General features: G+C 47.5%; 1 protein-coding gene across 3 annotated transcripts in view; it reads left to right on the top strand.

Annotated features, from left to right (window-relative positions):
- Slc36a2 (solute carrier family 36 member 2) overlaps positions 1 to 20,611 on the top strand; it is a 28,115-nt gene that overhangs the window by 5,088 nt on the left and 2,416 nt on the right. Inside the window, exons 4-9 of one of the 3 annotated variants that reach the window (NM_139339.2) lie at positions 662 to 757; positions 5,120 to 5,204; positions 10,975 to 11,193; positions 11,934 to 12,032; positions 16,227 to 16,393; positions 17,921 to 18,090. In NM_139339.2, the coding sequence (NP_647555.2) occupies positions 662 to 757; positions 5,120 to 5,204; positions 10,975 to 11,193; positions 11,934 to 12,032; positions 16,227 to 16,393; positions 17,921 to 18,090 (836 nt within the window). Of the gene's footprint in view, positions 1 to 661; positions 758 to 5,119; positions 5,205 to 10,974; positions 11,194 to 11,933; positions 12,033 to 16,210; positions 16,394 to 17,920; positions 18,091 to 20,611 lie in introns of those variants that run through there. The other 2 variants (XM_063268413.1, XM_063268412.1) reach the window with 2 other exon arrangements.

Below are 20,611 nucleotides of genomic sequence, written 5' to 3'. Positions count from 1 at the left end.
TTCCTCTGCTCCGAGCATGAATGTGTGTGCAGCAACTATCAGCCACAGCTTCCTCTGGGGTGGCTGCAGCCTGAGGCTTCTCCCTGCAGAGATCTCCGAGCCCTGTTAGGTAGATGTGCCTCCTTGTTCAACTGTGTACACTGCCTGCCTCCTCAAGTCAGCAGGGCTGCTGCAGTGGTCGCCTGCTTCAGAGTGAGCACGGTCCCACTGGATCTCAGTTTTCCTGTATGTGTGTCTGTCCTTTTCCTGTCTTCATTCCTTCATTACCTCACTTAAGTCAATCCCTGGAGGGGTGTGGAGCATGGCAGGAAGTGTGTGCATGTGTGTAGACACGTGCCACAACACACTGTGGAGGTCAGGGGGCAGCCTCCGCTGTCCATCCTGGCCGGTTACCTTGTTTGAAGTCTCTTGTTCACCGTGTATGCCAAGGATACAACAAGATGCTAGGGATGCAGAGGTCTCTTGTTTCTGCCTTCCATCTTGATATAATAGTGCGTGAATTTCCCACCAGTGCTACTATGCCTGGCTTTTTATTCGGGTTCTGAGATTTGAACTCAGGTCTACTTGTTTGCACAGCATCTCCCCAGCTTGGCCCCTTGGCTCTTTAAAAACATAATCTTAGGTTCATTTCTTAAAATACAATATGTGTTTTGTCCAACAGACTCAACAAGCCTTTCATGGATTATGGAGACACAGTGATGCATGGACTGGCTTCCAGTCCCAACACCTGGCTGCAAAGCCACGCCCACTGGGGGAGGTACTTTGCTCTTGCTTTGTTCACTGTGGCTTAGGGTACAGGGTGAAGAAAAAAAATACCACCCTGGAAGGTCTTCCCTGACAAGGTGGCTCAGAGGTCAGACTGTCCACCGGGAGTCATGTCCCTGCCAACATCATCTATCCAGATCTCACGTATCTCTGGTGACAAATGTTCATTTACCATACACTCTTAGGAAACCACGCTTACTCTGAAAACACCACAGGAAAAAAGACCGCAAGGCTTTGCTGTTGTATTACCCATGGTCCATTGGGAAGGGCAGCCTAGAGCTCGATTACGCAATACCCACTGGGATACACATGAAAGAGGTTCTGGCTACTACCAACTGGATAGAAGAATGTCAGGGCCAAGGGTAGGGGGATGCGTCAGGCCAGGGTGGCTGAGGTGAATTCTGCCAAAGGTAACCTTGAAGGATGAGGAGTTACTTAGGGGTGGCGAAGGCGGGGCCTGAAGGATCCTTCAGGAACGGGGCAGAGCTGAGGGATTGGTGCAAGCCATGTTGGAGATATGTGATAGGTTCATGCTACACAAAGACCGAGTAGTGTGAAGGCAGAGTCAGGGTGGGGAGACTGAGGAAGGAACTGGGTGCTCAACCACATTGCGTATTTTATTTTTTAGTTGTTTAATATGTGCTTCTTTGTTTGGGGGAGGGGCGCAGAACACCAACGGGAGTCTGTTCTCGCCTCCAACCACGTGGATCCTGAGGATAGAACTTAGGTCCTTAGGTTTGGCAGCAAGCACCGTTATTTGCTGAACCATCTCGCTGGCCCATATTGTATATTTTAGACCTGAAATAAGATTTTGTTATTTTCTTTTTAAAAAATATTTACTTTTATTCCTTTTAGTTATGTGTGGGGGGGTGAGTTGTGTGTGTGAGAGTACAAATGCCTCCGAATACCAGAAGCCCTGGATCCTGTGGGGTTAGAGTTAACAGGTGGCTGTGATGTAGGGGCTGGGAACAGAACTCTGGTCCTCTGCAAAATCAGTGCATGCTTTTAACCACTGAATCCTCTCTCCAGCCCCTTTCTGAAGACCAGCTAAGACAAGAGAAAGAGAGCCTTTAATCAGGGAAATGAGCACGTTTGCGTTCTAGAAAGGTTCATTTAGCTTCTGTGAGGGGAAGACATTATGAGGGAGCACAGGGCAGACTTGGACGGACAGGGAGGCTTCCGTGTAGACAGTGTCCATTCGGATGGTGATGGAGACCAAGACTAAACTGTAATCAGGGGGAATGAAGAAAATGCCTTGGTAAGGGATTAGCTGAAAGAGAAGGAGAGCGTTAGGGCCGGGGAGATGGCTCCGTGGATAAAGTGTTTGCCACAAAAGCATGGGAACCAGAGTTCAGATCCCTATAACTGGTGCAAAAGCCAGGCAGGTATGATGACCCTCCTGGAATCCCAATACCTGGGAAGCAGAGACAGGATCCCTGCAGGATCTAACTAGATCAGCAGAATCACCGAGTTCCAGGTTCACCAACAGACCTTATTTCGATAAAATAAAGTGAGAGCGATGGAGGACACCTGACGTCAACCTCTGGCCTCTGCACTTGTGCGCACATGCACACATGCAGGGTGAACACACACACACACACACACACACACAGAGTAAACACATATACATACAGAGTGAACACACATATACACACACAGTGAATACATATACACACAGTAAACATGCGTATATACATATGTATAACAGTGAACATGCATGTGCCAGTGAACACACAGAAGCCAAAAAGAAAGGAGGGACAGAAGGAGGGAGGGGAGAGAGAGAGAGAGAGAGAGAGAGAGAGAGAGAGAGAACTCTTGTTGAGCCTTACCTACCCTGAGAACATCTAAGCAGCTGTAGGGACAATCCTTTCTTTTCCTCTTTGCTGTTGGCCTATCCCCAGCTTCCTTCCCTATTTTCTATCAGATCCACTGCTGGTCTCTGGGTTTATCAGGTGGTGTTCTGCAGGGTTAGGGTTTGTGAGGGTTTCCACACCAGAGGTATGTGAGAGGGATGCAGTAAAGAAACTGCCAACATCCCTGCTCCGAGATGCGTTTGGGAGGAGGGAGGTTTTTATTGTAGATTTGATGGGGGGGGGGAGAGACAGAAGTAGACTGTGTGGTCAGCAGCAGGCTGTCTGTGAGAGAAGGAAGAATAGCCAGAGACAGAGACTAGGACGTGCATAGTGAGAATAGCCAGAGGTAGGGGATAGAAAGAGCACTGGGTCATAAACAGGATGAGTAGCTGGGTGGGGCCGGGGAGTTTCGGTATGGAGGAAGGGAGAAAGCGTAGGATGATAGCCTAGATTTTGAAAACTTATCAGGTACTTGTGAGACTGAGAGAGCCCAGAAGTTGGCATGCACTTTGGTATGCAACCATTGGTCTGCCTCAGTGGAGGGCCATATGTCCCTCCTGCCAAAGCTAAGGATTACCCCTTTGGCACATGGGAACCCGTTTCATAAGTCCCTGGGAAATCCTGGCTTTTATTTAACTACCAGAAATTCTATAGTCCATCTTGAGCACATCTAGATATATGGGCTGTCTTTTGGAGTTTGGGCAATTGGAGTTTTCTCCCGGTCTGCCTGTTGGGACCTCTGCCCTTTCCTCTTCAGACTTGATCTGCCTCCTCAAGGCTTTTTACGTTGGCACAACTCAGCATCCCAGCTGCTGAGACACGGCTGTGTCCTATACAGCATCCAGCTTCAGATAACAAATGGATGTGTTCTGTCCCCTTCTCCGCAGGCCCATGGTCCAAGTCAAAGCCAGGTCCATCACATAAGATTATCTACCCCCTACTCAGTGGTCCATAGTCAGGGTGTGTGCGTTCCAGCTCCCTAGCACTTTGAACTTGCTGTCATCCTGCCGTCGTGACCACGGCTTCACGCAGGCGACTTCCCCCTCACTCATTACGGAGATTATCTACTGTCACCCCCTCTGGCTAAGTCTTGCTCCATCACTGAACACTGCACTAGGAAGACATCAGAACCCTCCTGTTCCCTCTACACCTTCCCCTCCTCATTCCTTCCCCTCCACCACCTCACCTATCTTTCCTTTTCTTCCTCCTCTTCTCTCTCTTCCTCTGTCTCCTTTCTTCCTCCTTCTCCTCCCCCTCTCTTTTCTCCTTTTCCAAAGGTGCTTTTTCTCGTGCACGGTTTTCCTCACTTTCATATGCATGTGTGGTACGCATCCTTTCGTGTCTGTAGGAGTTATGTGCAGTGTACACGTGTGTGCTCGTGCATGTGAAGGCCCGAGGCTGATGTCTGGAATCATCCTCCCTCCCTCTTCCACCTTACTCATCGAGGCAGGGTCTCTCAGTCGAATCCAGAGCTTGCTGATGGTGGCTAATTTCATTAGCCATCTTGCTGTGGAGATCCTATCTCCCACCTTCCAAGGCTGGAAGTCCTGGAAGAACAGCATACACACCTGACATTCATGTGGATTCTGGGGATCTGGACTGCACTTTGACTACTGAGCCATCGCTCCAGCCCACAGTGGTCTGTCTAAGAATGTTTCTTTCTTTCTGTCTTTACAATTCATTAATATTCTCCTCTTCCCCCTTCTTCCTCCTCCTCCTTCTCCTCTTCCTCCTTCTCCTCCTCCTCTTCCTCCTTCCTCCCTCCCTGTCTCTATCCCTCCCTCCCTCCCTTATTCTCTCCCATTTAGGATTAAGTGAGTGAGGGCAGATTAAGGATAAATTATTAAGACTTTTCTCACCAGCCAACCCCTGCTGTGGCTGTGTTTTGAGTGCATATTTATACAAAACAATAGGTTTCATTATTACACTCTTACTGAGCCTAAAACTCACTGATTTAGCTACAAGCTCCAGGGATATTTCTTTCTCCACTTTCCCAGCTCTGGGAGTATAGTGCATGCCACCATGCATGCTGGGAATCCTCATGCTTTGGAGCAAGCATGAAATTGCAGCATTTCTTCAGCCCCTGTGATTCTAATTTCTTCCCATCTTACAAACAGAGGTCCTGTGTTATCTATGCAGCTTCAATACCCTATGAACTGTCTGACACATGCTAGGAAAAAGGTTTTCTGAGTTCCGGGCTGAGTTATGTGCTTGCCGTCAGTCACAGTGAGAGGCAGGGTTGAAGAATACCATGGAGCTGGGTGGGACACAGTCTCCCATGCCTGGGAACTTGATCACTTAGCCAGCTATGAGTGTTTGATGGCTGTTCCCAAACAGCCACGGTTACCTCCCCACTCTCTGCCCTCTTGATTGTAATAGGAGGATGGAGGGTGTTGGTTTAGTGCCACCATCCTTTGAGGACAGAGGACAGAATGGCTAGAAATGGATCAGAAAAACAACTTCTTTTATAGCGAGCTTCTCTCCCCTCCTCCTTCCTCCAGGCATGTTGTGAGCTTCTTCCTCATCGTCACACAGCTGGGTTTCTGCTGTGTGTACATCGTGTTTCTGGCGGACAATTTAAAACAGGTAGGCAAGACAAGGTAGGGTGGGAGGACACAGAAGGAAGCTTCCCTACCAGTTGTTTGCTTACCACATTACTTCATCCGAGTCCTCAGAAATTCATCATGGGAAGGGAAAGCCATGCTCTCAGGTAGCTTGGCCTCCCCCACCCTCCATGTACCTACAGAATTCTTTGTGTATGTGTGTGTGCATGCACGAGTGTGTGTACATGTTTGTGCCATCTTATTATCTCAAGCGTTTTATTATAGCAATGGAGGGCTGACTATTGTAATTGATTCAGTTTGAAGCAGTCTGTCACTAAGAGTGATCATAGCATGATCTGTATTCTGTTGAATATTTTCACTGTTTCTTCTTCTTCTCCATCTTCCTCTTCCTCCTTTTCCTTTTCTTCTCCATATTCTCTCTCTTCTTCCTCCTACACCTCTTCCTTCTCTTCTTCTTACTCTTTTTCTTCATCTCCTCCCTCTTCTCCCTCCTCTTCCTCCCCTCTTCCTCCTCCTCTTCCTCTTCCTCCCCTCTTCTTCCTCCTCCTCCTCCTCCTCCTCTTCCTCCTCTTCCTCCTCCTCCCCTCTTCCTCCTCCTCCTCCTCTTCCTCCCCCCTCCTCCTCCTCCTCTTCCTCCTCCCCCTCTTCCTCCTCCTCCTCTTCCTCCTCTTCCTCCTCCTCCCCTCTTCCTCCTCCCCCTCTTCCTCCTCCTCCTCTTCCTCCTCCTCCCCCTCTTCCTCCTCCTCCTCCCCCTCCCCCTCTTCCTCCTCCTCCTCTTCCTCCCCCCTCCTCCTCTTCTTCCTCCTCCTCCTCTTCCTCCTCCTCCTCTTCCTCCTCCACCACCACCCCCCTCCTCCTTCTTTATTTTTACCATTTTGGGTTTTATTGTTCCAGGCAGGGTCTCAAGTAGCCCAAACTGGCCTCAAACTCACTAAGTAGCAGAGGATGATCTTGAACATCCAATCTTCCTGCCTCTACCTCCCAAGTGCTGGGGTTACAGTGTGCCCTCAAGCCAGATTCCTTGCTTCTTACTATTTCCCGCTGTTAGCCTTTATTTCCTGAGTAAGTGTACCGAGGCAAAGAATGTAATGACTGGAAGACTCAGAGCACCTGTCTGAGGCGCTTCAGAAAGCAAGCTGCTCTCTGAAAACCGTTAGTTACGGTCTGCTGCTCTTGATCTGCACTTTAATTAGCTTGTTTATCAAGACAAGCACTGTCTCGAGGGGGTTATGAACTAAGTGGGATGGATCTAAAGCACAGCGGGCAAAGTTCCATGAGATTTTGGGAGGCAGCATGGGTGTTAAGGAAGCACACTGTGGTCTAGAAGCATCACTGTGAAACCCCTGTTGGCATAGAAGGTTACCATACACATGTGGACTGGGCATGCTCAGGCAGCTTGCCGAGAGCGGTAGCCAAATGGGGGAGATGGACCACAGAAAAAACCTTCCAGGCAGAAACATGTGGGATTGGCCCAAGAGAGCAATTTTCCTAGTCATACAAGACAGTGGTGGCCACAGTGAGAAAGAGCCCGGACCCCAGCACAGAGACCCTTTATGCAGGTCTGTGGGTGCCCGGCTAGTCATCTGGGGATGTTTCCTACTGTAGGGAGGAATCATTAGAAACAAACAAACTGAAAAAGCAAAGGTATAAGAGCTAAGAGGTAGCTCAGCTGTAGACTGGCATTCCTAAAACTCTGGGTTCAACTTCCAGCACCACACAAACTGGGAAAGTCGAGGCAGGAGGATCATAAATTCAAGGTCATCCTCTGCCACATAGTAAGTGTGGGGCCAACCTGGGCTACATGATGCCTTGCCTCAAAAAAATAAAAACAAGAGTCAAGTTCTGCGTGCCCGAGTTCCAGCGTTCCAACCTGGCAACACACACATCAGAAGAGAAAAATCCCAAAGATAAAGCGTGTGTTTATATATCCATGATATGTGCTGGGTTAAAATGAGGTTTTAAAGCAAGAGTGGATATTGTGACTGCTATCTTACAAGGTAAAATGAATATCCATCATACGATCGATTTGAGACATGGTACAGAAAATGCGTGGATGAATATTTTGGCGAGGAATCCTCGCTTTGCCACCAGGGCCAGTGTCGGTGGCAGTTTTTACACTTTCTTCCTCCACAATTCTAGATTCTAACTGTTCTGCCATGGATTCTGCTGCCTGGACAACTGTATGGTTTACTTTAGGGTTTCGCTGATTGTCCGCTTACAGCGCACCATTCCTTCATCCCTGTACTCATAGGGGAGGGACATGTATACTGTGTGTGCTGGGAGGTTGTTTCAGTCTCATTTTTGTCACTGTGATAAAATACCTTGACAAAAAGAAACCTAAGAAAGAATGAGTGCTGAAGTGTAAGCACTCATTGAGACACAGGGAAGGAAACTGAACGTCCGCCCTACAGATTGCAGTCGGCTGAGCTTGGCCATTGTCTCTTACCATGTCCAGTTCAGTTTCTCCAGGACATCCACCAGTACCGCAATCTTGGTCTTGTTGCTGAAGAGAAAGTCATCATCCGCTCAGAGGATATATTTAGTAGTCACCTGTGAGACAGCCAGGTTCCTACCAGCAAACCAGCAGCCCTGCAGGCAGCATGGGGTTGGAACAGCAGTTGTCACCAGAGGGACTTTCCTGAACTCCCAGTGGCCAGACTGCGTCCCACCATGGGTGAACTTGGAAGCTGTGGGATTCTATAGTTCAGACAGGGTGACAACCACGGGGTCAAAGGAGTCTGCCTCAGAGAAACGTGGCAGAGACAACAACTTTCTGGATCAGAGGCTGAGACAAAGATTGGAAAGTCCCTCTTTGATCCAGTGGCCTCTGTGAATAGACTGGAGTCCTCCCTCGTCTTACAGTTGCCTTCTCTCTCCTGGGAGATGTTGGTTTGGGGAACATCAGCCATCAGTAATACCCTTCCCTTTTCTATGTTTGGCAAGATGAGGTGGGGAGGGAGGGAGAGCCTCGCTTGGGCACAGTCACAGGGAACAAAAGGTTGCTGTGGCCCCACGCGTCACAATCAGATGTCAGGTCCACCTATAAGAACCTCTGTCGATTTCCCCATCAAATAGGAGGAGGATAAAATAAACTAACACTTCATTAATGTGGGATGAGATCGATCCAGTTTCCCTCTGCATCTGAACAAGAGAAACCCTGAACCCTCTTACCACAGGACTCTGCTCCCTAGAGAAGATCATGGACACAACTGAATCTGGGGCACTCTTGTTCTTGGAGCTAGATGTCCCCAGTCTGAGGGGGACATACCTTCCCAAAGGGCATGGGGTAATACTTCATGCAGTCATCTTTATTTCCAGGGGTTCCTTGCTGTCATCGGTCACGATCACGGTTAAGTCTGGGTAATATCTTCAAATACTCTGAAGCAGGATCTTAAATTTATTGGGATGGAGAAAAGTCTTCATGGCAATGGTCACCAGGTTTCTGAGCTTCCTCTCTAGAGAATGCAAACATGGATGCTAGAATCCCTTCCAGATTTGCTTTGTTCAGATGGGTTTTGCTTTGTTTTGTTTCCTACCAGGCCAGGGATTCGAACCTAGGGTCTCATTCATACTGAGCAAGCATTCTACCAACTGAGTTTGTTACACTCCCATTATCTGATGGCCTCTATATCCTCTAATTTGTCAGTGTTAGGGACCTCTGTATACAGGAAATGTTTAATCAGAGTGTTTCAGTTGCACTGGGAAATAAAGACACTTTAAGGTAAAGAAAGAGAGAGAGAGAGAGAGAGAGAGAGAGAGAGAGAGAGAGAGAGAGAGAGAGATTGGGGATTTAGCTCAGTGGTAGAGCGCTTGCCTAGCAAGTGCAAGGCCCTGGGTTTGGTCCCCAGCTCCGAAAAAAAGAAGGAAAAAAAAAGAAAGAGAGAAAGAGAGAAAGAAAGAGAGAGAGAGAGAGAGAAAGAAAGAAAGAAAGAAAGAAAGAAAGAAAGAAAGAAAGAAAGAAAGAAAGGGAGAAAGGGAGAAAGGGAGAAAGGGAGAAAGGGAGAAAGGGAGAAAGGGAGAAAGGGAGAGAGAAAGAAAGAGTGAGTGTATTTTAGCTTACAACTCCAGGTTACAGTTCATCATTGTGGGGAAATCAAGGATAACATTTGCCGTGAAGAGCAGAGAAAATGAATGCCGCATGATTACTACTTATCTCACTTTCTCTATGGTTACATAGAGTCTAGGACCCAATTCTAGGGAATGGCGCTACCCACAGTGGGCTGGGTCTTCCACATCACGTAACAATCAAGACAATCCCCCACAGACATGACCCAGGCCAACCTGATCTAGACAATTCTTCATAGAAACTCTTCCCAGGTCATTCTAGATTGTATCAAGTTGACAATTAAAACTTACCACCAAAAAAAAAAAAAAAAAAAAACTTACCACCATTGGAGTCTTGTTTACAACATGTTTGGGGGAGTTAACAGCTTTCACTAAGTAGGGGTCAAGGATGTCTAGTGTTCTATAAGTGTGCTGAGGGAGAGGGAGAGGGAGAGGGAAAGGGAGAGGGAGAGGGAGAGGGAGAAGGAGAGGGAGAGGGAGAGGGAGAGGGAGAGGGAGAGGGAGAGGGAGAGGGAGAGGGAGAGGGAGAGGGAGAGGGAGAGGGAGAGGGAGAGGGAGAGGGAGAGGGTCCTGAGATTTCAAATGCCAGTTCTAATCCAGCCAAGAAAGAATAACTGGGGCTGAGATGCTCAGTTGCTTGAGAGCACTTGTTGCCCCTGCAGAGGACCTAGGTTCTATTCCCACCGCTCTCATGATAGCTCACAGCTGTCTGTTAAATCCAGTCGGAGACTGACTTCTGACCGCAGACACCAGACATACACACGGTACACAAACATACAAGTAGGCAAAAGATACTCATATATGCAAAAATGATAAAGTAAATAATCTAACATTTTTGTTTTTAAAAAGAGGTAACAACTCTCTAGGCCAGTTATATTGTAATAACTTATGGAATTTAGGGGTTATGAGCGAAAGAAAGGGACTCTGGGAAATTTTTAGGCAGAAAATAAGTGTACTGGAAAGATCAAAGCTGACTTATAAAATGGAAGAGAAAGCTAAAATGTGGGTCTCAAAAAAGACCAGAGAAGGGTGTGTGTGTGTGTGTGTGTGTGTGTGTGTGTGTGTGTGTGTGTACACCAAAGTGAGTCCCCGCTGTCAGGGTCACTCTCACCATTTTTAGCTGCTCTTTGTGTCACTTGGCTTGAATTTTCATCTGTCTTTCTGATCACAGAGCCTGACTCACAGGCCAGCGTCCAGCTCAGTAATCTCCAGTTTCCCCAAGGCTGCATTTAGTGGCAAAAAAATGAATTCACTACGAATAATCCATCCTGAAGAATGGATGCCAAGGAGCCAAGGCAGCAGACCCCACTATAAATGCAGTTATACGTCATTAAATTGTTTGTTTCCGTAGCCTCCTTTGAGGCAGTCTGGTGATGAGGATTTAGAATAAGACACTGCCTGGGCTGGAGAAATGGCATTAACAGCCAAGCCTGACGACCTGAGTTCGACCCTCAGGGCCCACATAGTGGAAGGAGAGAACCAACTCCTGTAAGTTGTCCTCCAACTTCCTCATGTGTGTCACGGTGAACACATATGCACACACACAAAAACATATTTGTTTTGTGTGTGCGTATATAATTTAAATGTCTTCAAAAACAAAACCAAAAAGAAGCAATACTTGCTTGAGCTCCCCCGATTCTTCTAAGAGAGTCTGGTTTGGGGGAAGGCACTGAGTCCGCCGTGTGCCTAGACTTTTTCCTCCTTGTCTTTTCCCATTCCTTCCTCAGGTAGTAGAAGCTGTTAACAGCACAACCATCAGCTGCCACAAGAACGAAACGGTAGTTCTGACGCCCACCATAGACTCTCGACTCTACATGCTCGCCTTCCTGCCCGTCCTGGGGCTTCTGGTATTCATCAGGAACCTCCGCGTCCTCACCATCTTCTCCCTGTTGGCCAACGTCAGCATGCTGGTCAGCCTGGTCATCATTGCCCAGTACATCATCCAGGTTGGTGCACACCACCCACTGACTCCCTGGGAGACAGGACCCTTGTATCAATGATAGACACCAGGGGCCAATCCTAAGATGGGTATGTTCCTCGCCCTTCAACCTAAGACCTATCTCGCTGTAACATTCCCTCTTTGTACTGTCTCTTCCTTTGAGCTATCTCCTTCCTACTGTGCCTCCAAACAACAGTTTTTAATACCAAATTCAGCTCTTAAAAAAGCTGTGTTTGTGGAGCTGGGGAGGCAACTCCATCAGTCCACCGTTTGCCAGTACCTGTACTGTGGCACATGCTTGTAATTCCAGCCCGGGGGGGGGGGAGTTGGAGTGAGCAGAGCAGAGACAGGAGGATCCCTGCCAGTCTAGCCAAATTGATGGGGTCTGGTTCCCTAACTCAAAAAATAAGGCAGAGAGGGACCAATAAAGACAGGAATTGACCTCTGGCCTCCACATGCATCCAAACATTTACCCTTACACCTATACACATATATACACAAAGATGTGCACACATGCACACAAGGGCTTCTAACACTCATGCCCACCATCCCCTCAGACATGTTCTTGGGTCCTGCTAGGTGGCACGAGCCTGTGCCACCACTGTGTGTATGTGATATATAATGTTCTTTTAGAGACTTCTGGTAAACCCGATCCCCTTATGAGAAACTAATCCTCAGAGTCCCCTCCTGCTCAGAGGACCTCAAGCGTGCCCACAGAGTGACAATATCATATTTATTCCCCTGTAGGGAATTCCAGATCCCAGCCAGTTGCCACTGGTAGCAAGCTGGAAGACCTACCCGCTCTTCTTTGGAACAGCCATTTTTTCATTCGAAAGCATCGGCGTGGTAAGGTTTGAATGAAGGTGGCCTTTCCCGGGACCTGTGAACCAACCTCTGGGAAAGAGCTATGAGCTCAGACTCTCTATGTGCTCTTGGCCATTGGGTTAGGCCGTGGGAATTACGCATGGGATAAAAGCAACCTCTACTCTCATTTGGATGAATTGTCACCAGCAGGTTACACCCGAGAGGCAATCAAGAGATTAGCTTGTCTCAGTGTGTCTATTTAATGTTTATCTTCCTAGCAATATGAGTTCCTAAGCCTTGTAAAATCAAGACTAGGGATTGTACATAATTCAAGTAAGTAGCTTCATAAAAGATATAGGTGAGGGTTTGGGGAAGGGGTTGTTTGGCTGGTTTTGGCTTTATTGTGGTGGTGGTTTGTTTGGGAGTAAGGGTTGGTGTTTGTTTGTTTGTTTTGAAACAGAGTTTCTCTGTGTAATCCTGGCTGTCCTGGAACTCACTATGTACACCAGGCTAGCTAGGCGTGTGCAACCACTGCCTGGTAAGATACAGGTTTGCTTGTTTGTTTTTAAAGATTTATTTTTTTATTTAATATATGTGAGTACATTGTGGCTGTCCTCAGACACACCAGAAGAGGGCACCAGATCTCATTACAGATGGTTGTGAGCCACCATGTGGTTGCTGGGATTTGAACTCAGGACCTCTGGAAGAGCAGTCAGTGCTCTTAACCGCCGAGCCATCTCTCCAGCCCAGATACAGGTGCTTTAAACCAAAAAGAGCTCTACGTTTGCAATGGATTATGGCTGGGGATGTAGCTCGGTTGGGAGAGTGCTCACCTAGTGCTTGCGAAGACCTGTGTGACGTCCTCAGCACCACATAAACTGGTATGATAGAGCAAGCCTGTAACCCAGCCCTCAGGAGGGGGAAGTGGGAGGATCAGGAGTTCAAGGTCATCCTCAGATCCATATTCCCAGCTAGCCTAAATGGACATGAGACCCTGTCTCAAAAACAAAGGGGGGGGGGATTTCTTTCCTCTGATACTGAAGCGGAGGACACATAACAATATCACGATGAGCATCTTCTCAGCCCAATGCAGTCCCTCTCATCCTGCAACCCCAGCTCAGTGCCCACTGCAGAGCAGTCTCTGAGGGGTCGACCCCGCCTCTTCTCAGGTCACCCACTGAAGAGCACCTGAATTGTTTCTAGTCTTTAACAGCTACTTAGCACTCGTACATGGGCCTTTGTATGGATTTAACTTTTTTCTCTAGGAATAGACTGCTGGGACTCATATTTGTAGATGTTTATAGGAACTGCCCAACGGTTTTCGGGATTGCAGTAATTTTGTCCGGATATTGCTTGTCATTACTCCGAGTGCTGGGGACTGGAACCAGGGTCCAGCCCTTTAGGCAAATGATGTTACCACTGAACTCCACCCCCAACCTTGACGGGCACTTTTCACTTGGACCAGAACCTGTGAGCATCCCCACTCTTCTAAATCTGGGCTAGGGCCTGTCTGGACTGTCAGTTTGGAGTGTGCCAGGAATTGAACCTAGGACCTCATGTAGGCTAAGCATACATCACTGAGCTGTACACACAGTCCCAAGATACTTTTAATTCAACCATTCTGATAGGCGTGTAGTGGTATTCGATTATGGTTTAATTTGCATTTTACTAACAACTAGTGATAATCGGTTGTGGGTGTCACACTTTTATACATTTTTAATTGTTTTTATTAATTTTGAGTAACGTGTGTGTGAGAGTGAAGATATGCCTGTGGAGGTCAGGAGTCAGTTCTCTCCTTCGCCTTCTTGAGGTAATCTCTTTGACTGTTTTGACAGGCTCTTAGGCCCTCAGGCTAGCTGGCCCACGAGTTTTCTGTCAATTCTCCTGACTGTCTTCCACCTCACCTTAGTAGTGCCAAGTGCCACCACATCCAGGTTGTGTGGGCGAGGGCTTGCCCTGCTGAGCCATCCAGCAGGCCTTCCTTTATGCTGCTTCATTGGCATCTGCATGTCTTTTGTGGTGAAGGTATTCAGATCTTGGTGTGGGGGAGGCGTGGTTTTGATACGTTTCCCTAGCTGACTAGTAATATTAATCCTCTTGTCCTTACCTCCCCTAGCTGGGTGTGTGCCGCCGTGCCCGACCTGTGCAAATTTTTCATTGGTTCTTCTTTATCTGAGTTCTCCAGCTTCAAGCCAATCTCCTTTTGATTATCCTCTGGGCAGAAAGCCTGGCTTTTGCCTTCCAATGCTTCTTATGGCTTCCCTGTGTCTCAATGACTTAACACACACAAGTGTACACACACACACACACACACACACACACACACACACACACACTCAGCTGTTCTTCCCAGGGCAGGTTTGGTGGGTGCAGAGTCTGTACAGCCTCACGGAGCCCATCTTTAAAAGCATCACACCCTCCATGTTCTGTCCACGACATCTTGGAATTCTTAATTTTTGCCCAAGGGCACTATGTCCTGACTTTGCACAAGGCACCATAAGTTGTGAAGTAAATCCTGAATCCCACTCACTCTTGAGATTCCCCCAGGGTCCACTTTCCTAGTTAGCTCTCAGCTCCTTCAGATGTTTGCAAGATCTCTGTCACTAGTACGCCACACTGTGGCTCTACGGCTGGGACTTGCCTTTGGGGATGTGGCCTGGCAGAGACAGAGAAACAGGAAAGTGTGGTTCTTGTCACATTCTGTCCTTCAGGGGTTCCTCTTCGTATCTCCTACTGAAAAGAAAAGATGAGCCATGGACTGGTTTCCATCCTCAACCACGGAATCATTCCAGAATTCTGGCCTCCCCTGAGTTTAAACTCAGAGAGACAGGAAGAAAAATGTCCTGACACTCAATATTATAACGTTTATCCCCGTGGGGCGGGGAGGGGGGAGAGGAAACTTCACCTTGCACAAAAATCAACCCAAGGCCCAACAAAAGTGTTTGCTTGCTTCCAAGCCTGATGACCTAAATTCAATCCCTGGGACCCACATGGCAGAAGGAGAAAACCAACTCCCACTAGTTTGTCCTTTGACCTCTGTGCACACGTAAATTATATATATATATATATATATATATATATATATATATATATATATATATAGAGAGAGAGAGAGAGAGAGAGAGAGAGAGAGAGAGAGGGAGAGAGAGAATTTTTCTAAAAAGATAACTCAAGTTAATCAAAGACATTCATTAATGGTAGACTCAAAAGTCTAAAACTTCTAGAAGAAAATGTTTGGGGTGGGGAATAAGTCAAACACAGTGAGCGGAGGCAGGAAATGACTCCCTGGATAGGACTCCAAAGGAACACAGGACAAAAGTAAACTGACAAATGGGGCTACATCTAACTGGAGAGCATCTGGACAATGAAGGGAAAGCATAGGAGAGGTGGCCTTCAGAACAGGAGGCTCACAATCACCTGACAGGGCTGACACTCAGGTGTATAAGGAATCCAGCTGCAAAAATGGGTGGATGACCCCAGTGGAGACAACAAATACACGAAAATGTGCACCTTCTCCTTAGCTATTGGGGAAACACAAATCCAAGCCACAGTGAGAGATCTCCTCCCTCTGTTCAAATGACTAGTGCATTAAACAGAAACATGAAGATGGCTATGCAGTTAGGAGCTCTGTCTGCTCTTGTGGAGAACCAAGATCTCCAGGAGATCTACCGCCCTCTTCTGGCCTCTGTGGGCACTGCAATGTGCATGAGAATCTCCTTAAAATAGATGTATTTATTTTTATGCTATGTGTATGAGTGTTTTGCCTGTGTGTATTATGTACACTGCATGTGTGTCTGGTGCCTGAAGAGGCCAGAAAAGTGTGCTGAATCACTGGGAGCTGGAATTACAGTGCTTGTGAGCTACCTGATGTGGGTGTTGGGAACTGAATCCTCTACAGGGTCTTCTGCAAGAACAGTCATCAGGGCTCTTAATTGCTGAGCCATCTCTCCAGCCCCAGAATTTCCTTCTTTTTAAAGGCTGTATAATATTCCATTTCATGGATGTACATTTTGTTTACCCATTTTCCGATGATGGACGTTTGTCTGCCTCCCACCTTTTAATCATAAATGATATCGACACAAACAAGAGCATACAAGTGTCTTGTCAAGTCTCTACTTTTGATTCCTTTGTTCACATTCCAGAGGCAGCAAGGCTTTCTCTTCTTTATGCTCCTGGCTGTACTGTTATTGTTGTTGCTGTTGTTATCCTCCTCCTTACAGTGGGATGCTCCTGCAGGTGCTGCCTCTGGAAAACAAGATGAAGGATGCCCGCCGCTTCCCAACCATTCTGTCTTTGGGAATGTCCATCATCACCACCCTGTACATTGCCATCGGGGCTCTGGGCTACCTGCGGTTTGGAGACGACATCAAAGCCAGCATCACTCTTAACCTGCCCAACTGCTGGTACCTTCATGACTCTTGGGTGGTAGGGATTGAGAGATGTGTAGAACTGTGTGGCTCTCTTCCTCTCCCTATTGGAGCAGTGAGACCAGGCATAGACATCTCCACTGGTGAAGATGACGCCACCATTGGTCCCTTGGACTAGAGAGATCCGTCAAGAGCTGCTACCAGGCTGAGTCAGGTCTAGGTACCTCAGTGCAAAGAGGAAAGGATAGAGACAAGAATCCTTGGTCACTTAGGGGACAGCACAGGAGTTCTGGAGGGGAAAGGGGTTTCCATCTGTGGGTTGGAACCCTCTGGTTCCCCTTCTCAGGCTCTACTGGTAGGGTCCCCCAAGGCAGGAGAGCTAGCATTGAAAACATGAAACAGGGCTGTGAGGTGGTTCAGCGGGTGAGAGAATTTGACACACAGCGTGAGTACCTTTAGTCTGATCTCAACGCCCCCACACAAAGCCAGGCATGCACCTGCAATCCTAACACTGGAGAAGTAGAGACAGGAGCACCCTGAGGTTCACTGCCCAGCCACTCAGGCTGAATTAGGGAGTCCAGGTTCAGTGAGAGACCTTGTCTCAAAAGAATAAAGTGCAGAGTAACTGATGGAGACACCTGACATCAACCTCTGGCCTCTACATGCATGTGGAATACACATGAACATGCTCACACACAACATACACACACATGAATGCATGCATGCAACACACATGCACATACACATGCAGACACACATGTACACATACATACACATGATACATACATGCTCACGCATTGCAACACATGCACACACATATACATACTTGTGCACCTGCACATATTTATGCATCACACACATAGATACACTCACATGCATGCAACACACATGCACACATGTGCACTCCCATACACACAAGCATGTACACACACACACAAGTTCGGCTCTCGCACAAGTTTCAACCTCACCCTTCATCTGAGCTTCAGCTTCAAGCCCACAAGTGACCCTGTTTCTCCCTTCATCCCCTCACACAACCCCACTGATACTGTCTTTCCCTCTCCATTATCAAGGACTCTGCAGTCCTCTCAACTAAGGGGAACATGTGTTGAGGGCCCCTGATGTCCCTAGAACTTAGGGGGCACAGACAATTCCTATGGACTCTAGTCGCACAGGACTTTAGACCTCAGGACGCTGGCCCCTTACCAGTCAAGGATTCCTAGGAGAAGTACATAGCCTCAGAGCCTGTCCTCAAGCACCAGAGTGCTCTGTGAAGACACACACACAGATGTGTGCCTCTGTGTATGCATGCATGTGTACCACATACCCAGGACTGCTTGCTTCTTACCTACGTGGTCACTTCCCTCTGCTGCCTTCTAATCCCTGGTGCTTCTCTTCCCTCCACACTGGTGAGACTCCTCTGCACTCAGAGAAGGCCTCACACCTTCATTTTCAGATAAGGAAAAAAAAGAACCAAGGGATTATACCAAAATCAGAGGGTGCTGTTCCCGGGAGGCCAGGTGTGGAAGTGTTGGGCCGTGGAGAACGTGGCTGTGTGTCTTGCAGGCTGTACCAGTCAGTCAAGCTCCTGTATGTCGTCGGCATCCTGTGTACCTATGCCTTGCAGTTCTACGTCCCTGCGGAAATCATCATCCCCCTCGCTGTCTCCCAGGTGTCAAAACGCTGGGCACTGCCTGTGGACCTGTCCATCCGGCTCGCCCTGGTCTGCCTCACATGTGAGTAGAACAGAGGTCGGGAGTCTCCAAACCATTTCTAGAGTAGATGGGGCAGGGGAGGGGGAGGGAGAGAGAGAGAGGCAGAGACACAGAGAGACAGAGACAGAGAGACAGTCAGAGACAGAGACAGAAACAGAGATAGACAGGCAGAGACAGAAATAGACAGAGACAGTCAGAGACAGAGACAGTCAGAGAGAGATGTGTTCACTCATATGTGTGCATCCATGTAGAGGCCAGAAGACAACTTAGGTGACATCGTTCAGGCACCACCACCTTCTTTCTTTCTTTTTTTTTTTTTTAAAGATTTATTTATTTATTATATATAAGTACACTGTAGCTGTCTTCAGACACACCAGAAGAGGGCATCGGATCTCTTTACAGATGGTTGTGAGCCACCATGTGGTTGCTGGGAATTGAACTCATGACCTCTGGAAGAGCAGTCGGGTGCTCTTAACCGCTGAGCCATCTCTCCAGCCCCCAACCTTCTTTCTTTTTAATATGGTCTCTCGTTGCCCCAGAAGTCAACAGTTAGGCTAGGCTACCTCCAGAGATCAGCCTCCACAATGCTGGGGTTACAAGTGTACCCCACCATGCCTCATGCTTTTTACGTTCTAGGGATCAAACTCAGGTCGTCGGGCTTGCAAAGTAGACACTTGACTAACTGAGCCATCTCCCATCCTCTATTTACACCATCTTTACACGTTCCCTAATTAGAAAGAGATGCCCAGGGCTGGAGAGATGGCTCAGTGGTTAAAAGCACCGACTGCTCTTCCTGAGGTCCTGAGTTCAAATCCAGGCAACCACATGGTGGCTCACAACCATCTGTAATGAGATCTGATGTCCTCTTCTGGTGTATCTGAAGGCAGATACAGTGTACTCATATACAATAAAATAAGATCTTAAAAAATAAATTAAAAGGGGTTGGGGATTTAGCTCAGTGGTAGAGCGCTTGCCTAGCAAGCGCAAGGCCCTGGGTTCGGTCCCCAGCTCCGAAAAAAAAAAGAAAAAAAAAAAAAGAAAGAAAGAGATGCCCAGTTCAAGGACAGATTCACTGATATCCTATGTATTAAATAATAATCATACGATACAGAGAGTGTGCGGGGCACTGCGGTAAACTCATCCTAGGCTGTATTTCTTAGCATTTTATTCAGCCCTCATGAGGATGCTCAGGAAGCAGGACACCTGCCAAAGAACTGTCCTGTGAGCATTGGGGATCAGGGTGTCACTCAGTTGGTAGAGCATTTCCCAGCATGCATCAAGCCCTTGCTTCAATCCCTAGTACCTCAGAGGCAGAGAACAGTGATGCATGCATGTGATCCCAGCACTCAGGAGGTAGAGGCAGGAGGACTAGGAGTTCAGGGTCACTCTTGGCTATGTAGCAAGTTTGAAGCCAGCCTGAGCTACGTGAGGTGCTCTCTCAATAGCAGTGGCAGCAGTAGTAGTAAAGGGCCAATGAGATGGCTCAGTTGGGAAGGACACTTGCTGCCACGCCTTACAAACTGAGTTCAATCCCCAGAACCCATGTGGTAGGAGAGTATTGACTCCTAAAAGATGCTCTCTGACTTCTACATATGCCAAGACACATATTCCACACACATACGCTCAATAAACAAATATAATTCAACTTAAAATAATGGCAATGAGACAATGGAGGGAAAATAAGTGGGATTTGAACCCAAGTCATCAGGGATCCAGGAAAATGCTCAACCTGCTGGTGTCGTCTGCCCCTCATGATTTTGTATGCATTTAGGCCAACATTGTAAACAAGGCCCCCAATACCCACACACACACCCCAACGTTTGTGCAGGCAACCCTAATTAAATCCTGCTGGTTGTTTAGACGTGAAGGTGAGGAGGGAACCTATTGAAAAGAAGAGGGACAGGGGGTGGAGGTGGAGGTCAGAGAAGGCAGTGGGAAGGACATTGTCAACATACAATATATACCCACAGGAAAATGGAGATGCAGACAAGAAGCATTTGATGGGGAGGGCGTTCAGAACACATGTGCATGTATGAAATAAAAATTAGCAAAAGATCATTTGAAGTTGTTGACATTTAAACAGTGGTTAGGTAAAAAGCATGACCTAAACCTGTTTTGCTGACTAAATAAATAGGGCTTTCTGGAAATACAGCCTCTCTAATCCCCATCTGTAAAGCCGGCTGCTAGGAAGCTAGCTGTTGTCATTGGAATAAAAAAAAAATCATCTGAAACTCCCATTCTCTCTGGGTTTGGGGGATTGGCCACCATGCTCCATGCATGTGAGGCAAACCTGCTTCCTTCATTACCCAGTTATATAGAGCTATCCCTTTGACTCTTCTGGCTGTAGCTCACAAATGAACAGGTTTTTTTTTTTTATTTAAATAATCTCTCCATCTCTGGAACCCCAAACACTGAACCTAAGTAGGTAGAGACAACCCCCCCCCACCAACACAACAATATGCACACATAGTGTTTTGGGGAATCCCCCCCCCAACTCCCCAGAGATGACCACAGTTTATACCCAATTGAAAGTCTTTATTTC

This window comes from Rattus norvegicus, chromosome 10, assembly GCF_036323735.1.
Source record: "Rattus norvegicus strain BN/NHsdMcwi chromosome 10, GRCr8, whole genome shotgun sequence".
In the NCBI taxonomy this organism is placed as follows: domain Eukaryota; kingdom Metazoa; phylum Chordata; class Mammalia; order Rodentia; family Muridae; genus Rattus; species Rattus norvegicus.
Note: the sequence above shows the minus strand (reverse complement) of the source record. Positions and strands in the feature narration are given on the sequence as shown.